The sequence below is a fragment of the Diaphorina citri genome, unplaced genomic scaffold (assembly GCF_000475195.1).
Source record: "Diaphorina citri unplaced genomic scaffold, Diaci psyllid genome assembly version 1.1 scaffold1262, whole genome shotgun sequence".
Lineage (NCBI taxonomy): Eukaryota > Metazoa > Arthropoda > Insecta > Hemiptera > Psyllidae > Diaphorina > Diaphorina citri.
The window spans coordinates 36,083-43,027 of record NW_007378691.1 but is presented as its reverse complement, the minus strand read 5'-3'; the positions used below and the strand labels follow the sequence as shown (position 1 = coordinate 43,027).

Sequence of the window (6,945 nt, the reverse complement as noted above, 5' to 3'; positions counted from 1 at the left end):
AAAGCAAGTATAATTTTTAATATTACATAAGTATATTAAATTTATCCACTTTCCAATGTTAATTAAGAAATTAAGTCTTCTCACATCTTACACGACTTACTTACGTACATAGGCAACATGCAACATTCAGACAATTAGACGTATTCTTAGCCAGCCTAGTTAGCTTGGTTGGTAGCGCGTCTGCCTTATGAGCGCTAGGTCGTGGGTTCGATTCCCGTCCGGGGCGGATTTTATCCCGAAGGAATAAGGATAAGGTTCGTTCTCGGAATGGCTGGCTTTCTCCTGTCCTGTCTTCCTTCTCTCTTCGATTTCGGGACGATAAGACCTTAGCTATTCTTGTTTTGCTCCTGCGTAATGTACGTATAGCTACATAGGTAGATACCTACTACCTATTAGGTACTCTCCATTACTCATATATGGGTAACCAGAGTCTTACTATTGTATGTTTCAGACAATGTATGCCTCAGCCGCTGAGATCGTGGAAGAGACGCTGGGTTCTGCCCAGGCCAGTGCTATAGCTGAAGAGCCGCTACTGGGCACTCTAGACTTGATCCTGATAGCGACCATATTGGGTTTGAGCGTTCATAATTTCATATCTCAACTTCTATCCCACTGTCAGTAGAGCGTGGAAAATGTGGAAATGTATTCAAAGTACCCTAAGGAGTCTTACTATTGTATGTTTCAGACAATGTATGCCTCAGCCGCTGAGATCGTGGAAGAGACGCTGGGTTCTGCCCAGGCCAGTGCTATTGCTGAAGAGCCGCTACTGGGCACTCTAGACTTGATCCTGATAGCGACCATACTCGGCATCACAGCGTGGTACTACTTCAAGAAGAAAGAGGAAGATGTCCCCAAACGAGACTACAATATTTCGTGAGTTTGGACCTTTTCAATTTGAGCGCCCAATAAATTTCTTTTCTAATAATACTAGTCCGGCCGCGGGACGTTAAACAGGGAGTAGACCAACTTAGTCTGGCTGGGGAACGTTAAACAGGGAGTAAACCAGCTTAGTCTGGCTGGGGGACTTTAAACAGGAAATGTACCAGCCTGAATTTCCCTTGCTAAAGAAATAGCAAAGATTGAGTGTGAAGGGCATCCATTCGTAAAAATTGTGTTAGGGCTGATTGAGAGGCTTACGAAAATCTCCGACCCCTTCTGTACACGGGAAAAGGCGAAGAAAAAGAAAAAGAATGGCTCCTTTTTGGGTCTTTGACAAATCTCCCATTGGTGAAATCTTCGATAATGTCACTGGTGAATTCCACTAGAAGGGTTATTGAAAATGTTTCCAATGTTTACTTTTTCGTTTCAGAGTCACCCCAATGGGCAGCAGTACACAAAGCACAGAGACCTCGTTCATCAAGAAACTAAAAGCGTCGGACCGAAAATTGGTTGCCTTCTACGGGAGTCAAACTGGGACCGGAGAGGAATTCGCGGGTCGACTCGCCAAGGAGGGGATACGATATAAGATGAAGGGAATGGTGGCAGATCCGGAAGAATATGAAATGGTAAGTTAAAAAAAAGCTGTTTGGTAGAGGGAACAACGGAGATGTTACTGCCAGGGCCATTTGAAGCCTAGAAGACTTTTTGTCTCACCAAACTGTTCTGTTTTGTGCTTCTTCTTCCGTGATGTTGACTCTTTCCAGGTCCTAGGTCAACATCACGGGACTATAAGATCAGCGGAGGTCTTATAGTCCCGAAATCCGGGCCAGCCACTCACTATCAGATACACCTGATCAGGTCTGCCTGATAGTGCGTGTGCTCATCAGGTATTAGGCATACCTTGAAGTAAGAGACTAAACAGGGAGTAAACCAGCTTAGTCTGGCTGGGGGACTTTAAACAGGAAATGTACCAGCCTGAATTTCCCTTGCTAAAGAAATAGCAAAGATTGAGTGTGAAGGGCATCCATTCGTATAAATTGTGTTAGGGTTAGGGCTGATTGAGAGGCTTACGAAAATCTCCGACCCCTTCTGTACACGGGAAAAGGCGAAGAAACTCAATTAAATTACATTGCCTACAAGGACATTTTGTGTCGTTCGGGAAAAAAATCGTGTCGTATGTCGAACAGGTCATTCGGAAAAAAAATCGTAATGAAACTTACGACAAGTGGGCCTTAACTTGGTCACAACTATAGCCAGCGGCGATAGCACGTTGAATACACCAGTCCCCAATGGATCACTGAAGTTAAACGTTGCGCGTGGTTGGCATGCGGATGGGTGACCATCTGGGCAATTGCGTGCTGCTGGCTTTTTCCGGCTCCACTCAGGCTGAGTGAGGTTAATGTGGCGGATAGCTTATCACTGAATGGGGGGGTAAAATACTCTTCACTGAAAACCTTAACGTTCATACAGCGATGTAAATCAAACAAACACAGACGAAAGTAATTTATTTCTACATATCTGATTTTAATATCTTATCAAAATTCAAAAAAGGTTAGCATCCGTATTGCAATATTGCTACGCCCCATATCCCATATTCCTATCAGACCATTTTGAGCGTTCATCACAGCGTGGTACTACTTCAAGAAGAAAGAGGAAGATGTCCCCAAACGAGACTACAATATTTCGTGAGTTTGGACCTTTTCAATTTTGGGCGCCCAATAAATTTCTTTTTTAATAATACTAGTCCGGCCGCGGGACGTTAAACAGGGAGTAGACCAACTTAGTCTGGCTGGGGAACGTTAAACAGGGAGTAAACCAGCTTAGTCTGGCTGGGGGACTTTAAACAGGAAATGTACCAGCCTGAATTTCCCTTGCTAAAGAAATAGCATAGGTTGAGCGTTCATAATTTCATATCTCAACTTCTATCCCACTGTCAGTAGAGCGTGGAAAATGTGGAAATGTATTCAAAGTACCCTAAGGTACCTCTAATAAGTTCAGGGTATGCAAATAATTCATATTCAGGGCTCGAGAATTGAGGGAATTAAATGTCAATCAAAAGGGGTGTGGATAAATCAACAAGTGCCACGCCCCCAAAAAACGCTAGACGTATTTAGGACTACGCCTAGTTGATGATGCCTTATTTGACCGAAAGGCGTCCTAGGCTGCTCAAAGTTATTGAGACTTATTGACTAAACTCCTCATTTTTTTCCCTTATCTGATAGTACTTTGTTATTGTTCTTCTTCATATATCGCCTTCGGCGTCTACGTCCATAACTTTATTGATCCGAATGTACTCGTTAATGACTGATAGATTTGTTGACAAGTACTCTGAACTTCGGAGAAATGATGACGTCATAAAATAGATGATTGTTTATTGTTGTCCAATTTGTTTACGTGTTTTAATTGACTGAAATGAGCAATGGAAAATTACAAGTAGTTAAATGATAAGATGCTAGTCTTACAAGCGGGAGACCGCGGGTTTGATTCCCGCCCGGGGCGAATTTTATTAGCAGTTACAGTTCCCTCTATCAAACTCTAGACCAGGTATGGCCATGGCCATACCTGACAGCCCTAAAGGATGGGTTAAGCTTATACGTATCTACAAAGCTATAGCAAGGTCTTCGTATTATGGAATGTTATTAAACCCATAAAATATACGAGATCTTTTTTAAACTGCTGGGGTAAAGGGAATTTTTGAGTCTCATTCGAGCAGGATAAACAAGGAATATTCTATTTTTATCTAGACATTTTTTTTTCTAGTTAAGCAAGGTCTTTTTACTGAATTGTTAGTTGTATGTGTTATTTTTTAACCCATCAAATATACGAGACCTTGTTTAGACTGCTGGGGTAAAGGGACTTTTCAGTCCTATTCGGGCAGGATAAACAAGGTATTCAATCGATCACTTGAGTTCAGCCATGTTGCTTGTACGTCTTTTTCTGCCAGTTACCTATGTCTCGGTGTGCTCTAAGGCAGACTAAAAAGTGACAGTGATTTTGATAAAAATAGACCCACAGTTGCAGATTGCAAAAACTTCAAGGTGATTGATTCAATTGACAGGAAACAAAACATTAAAAATAAAATTACAATAAAAAATGAATGATTGAATGACCAAATACACTTAATGCATGTTTGTATGATTTTTTGTAACTTTCTTCCTCAATAAATAAAAAATATTTCAATCGAAAAATCTGTTATCACTACTTATCACCTGTCAACTTATCAGTTATCTCAATAAAATCTGCACATTTGGAAACATCGAAGATAATTAAGCTTAATAGTCTTAATACTTACCTCTGAAGAACAAATAACGAACAAACCTCAGTAGTGTAGTGTCTAGCTCGGTGGACGGTGGACTGGTCTAGAAGTGTATAGATAGCTGATATCTTTTGTTGATGAGATAATGGAGATGTGCCCCGCACACGGTATTGTCATTCGCTATTGTCACTAAGGCAATGACTTGCTACTTATTCGTAGAGGTTTTCAAAATAGGTCAACCCTGTTGGACACAATGAGCAATACACTTTTTAGCTAATTTGATATGCTGTGTCGTTTTGGCAACCCAAACTTTGGGCAGTCAATAAATTTTATTGATTAATTCTCTGGCCCTTTCGGGATGAGCTCTTCATATATGTATATATATTTTTTTATTTTTTACAAAGTTAATAATGTTTTTTGGGTTGGGATTGTGTTTTTTGGGTAACTAGGAAGCTTTTTCACAATAAGGTATTCAACGTCCCTATATAACTTCCAAGGATTTTAATGAAGTTGCTTTTAACCTCCATGCGGAGACAAGCTACCCGCCTACTCATATTAACCTCGCACAGCCTGAGTGAGGCCAAGAAAAGCCATCAGTACGCGATTCCCCAGATGGTCACCCATCCGCGTACTAAACATGCTCAAAGTTGTTTATCTTCTGTGATCGATGGGAACGGGTGCATTTAACGTGCTATCGCCGCCGGACAGCGCGGGCTAGAACTAAAATTTGAGAACCCCTACGATACTTGTAAGGTTACCTTGGAGGTTAACATTGTAGAATCGTATTGTTTGAGCCAGGTGTAAGCTGCTCATGTGGATTCGTCATTTGACCTTTGCGGGCAATGTGTGTCGGGATTTGACCTATTTTGGAACCGCGCTATCGTAGAAACAGGGTCCTAAGGCACTACTATAACTTGTGACGTGGTGGTCAAGGAGCTATATTAGTTACAGGGTCTTGTGACACTACTACAACGTGTGACATCGTCGTCAAGGGTGCGGTAAAAATTTGAAAAAAAAAAAATTGAAAAATTATCTGGCAGCATAGTTAACTTGGAGGTTAGCGCGTCTGTCTTATAAGCACTAGGTCGCGGGTCCGATTCCCGTCCGGGGCCGATTTTATCCCAAACAGATAAGGTTCGTTCTCGGAACGGCTGGTTTTATCGTATCCTGTCTTCTTGTCTCTTCGCTTTCGGAATGATTAGACCTTGGCAGTTACAGTTTCCTCTATCAGACATCTACATTAAAAAATATATAAAAAAAATCTCACTCATAAAATTCTGAATGCAAAATCGCAAAGAACTCGATTCGTTGTTTCAACAACTTTATTTACTCAGTTTATTGTTTATCCGTTCGGTGATAAAAGATTATCGGGTATGAATACGGCATAAAGTCCACTCCCCTTTGCCCCTCGGCTTATCGAGGGGCAAAGTCGTCAGTTGTGAAAAGGCTCGTCAGGTGCACTTTGACGCTGATATCCAATCTCTAAGGCCCGTCAGACACGGTCGCCGAGAGGCCTGGAGCCTCTCAGGCCCGATACACATGTTATGGTCAGCGGAGAGACGACCATAAAGGCCCGTTCCCACATGACGTTCAGTAGAGTAAAGCAGTTCAATTTGTGCATTTGTTTATCCTGTTGTTATTAAGTGTGTATAGTTAATTTTGTGATTGTTTAGCCTTGTTTGTTATTGTGGGTATATGTACTGGCAGTTAGTAAAGAGGCTTCATAGTCTCATGAACATTTGTTTTTAGATGGTCTGTAGTGTTGATGTCATGTAAGCTAGGTTATTTTAATACCTGCATCTGCGGCTTCCGCTAGTATACTTCTTCTTGTTATTTGTTTCATTGATCTATTCCTTTTTTTTACTCCTCAAAATCTAGTTATCAGCAGTTATTGAAACTCGTCGGATCCTGCGGAAGCCAGTAGTATTCCCGTAGTAGTTGATTCCGCACCAGGATTTATTGCAAAAACCCCGCACCGTGACAACGTAAAAGGTGGCGGCAAAATAACTGTATTAGATGATGATGTTAGTGAGTTGTAGGCTCGGTATTCTATTTTTACTTAATAAACGTATGGGACTTGAATAATCTCCATGGAATCGGAACCCATGTTATTTTGATTGTAGTATGTGTATATAGTTGCTGAGATGACTGTACCTTTTTAATTTTTTAGCTGTGTATGATATATGTTGCGTAGTGTCTTGATATCTATTACTCTGATACCCCTGCTATCTGTTATGTATTCGTTAGTGCCTTGACGATGATGAAATTAAAAACTATTTCTTAAATTTTAGTCTATACTTCTTATTTATGAAAGCAGACACAAACAAATAAATGCTCAGCGACATGGCCTTGCAATTCTAAGTCACTTCTCATAAATGGGGGCGGTAAGGTCGTATTCGTGGCTGTGTGATAGTGCGGACTCACCCTTCGCCTTTTGTCGGTCGTGAGTGCTGGGTACGGGCGTTGCAAGTGAAGTCATAGGTACCCCTGCTACGTTGCACGTCGGCGTCCGATATTCATAGTACTGGTTCAACTTCCGGGTGAATCACATGACAAGTGCAGAGTATCATGCAATATGATCCTGTATAACTTAATGTCAGTTCACAAGGAGTTAGGGAAGGAGAAGAGAGAGAGGTGCTTTTTGATTAACGGAGTCAATCCGGTGCTAAAGTAATGCTAAAAAACGCTTACTGGACAAGCTGCTATGCTGTGCTAAAAAAAGGGCTTGCTGTCGGTTTACAGGAACATAGTTTACATTATAATACTCTCACAAGGGTGGATTTGTGCTGTGCTAAAAAAAAAATAAAAAG

At 41.2% G+C, this 6,945-nt stretch overlaps 1 protein-coding gene across 1 annotated transcript in view; it reads left to right on the top strand.

Annotated features, from left to right (window-relative positions):
- The first annotated feature begins 675 nt into the window (after positions 1-675).
- Positions 676-6,945, top strand: part of LOC108253113 (NADPH--cytochrome P450 reductase-like) — an 8,380-nt gene continuing 2,110 nt past the window's right edge. The window contains exons 1-2 of the mRNA XM_026827854.1: positions 676-873; positions 1,310-1,505. Coding sequence (XP_026683655.1) covers positions 677-873; positions 1,310-1,505 — 393 coding nt within the window. The 5' untranslated portion in view covers position 676. The remainder of the gene's footprint in view (positions 874-1,309; positions 1,506-6,945) is intronic.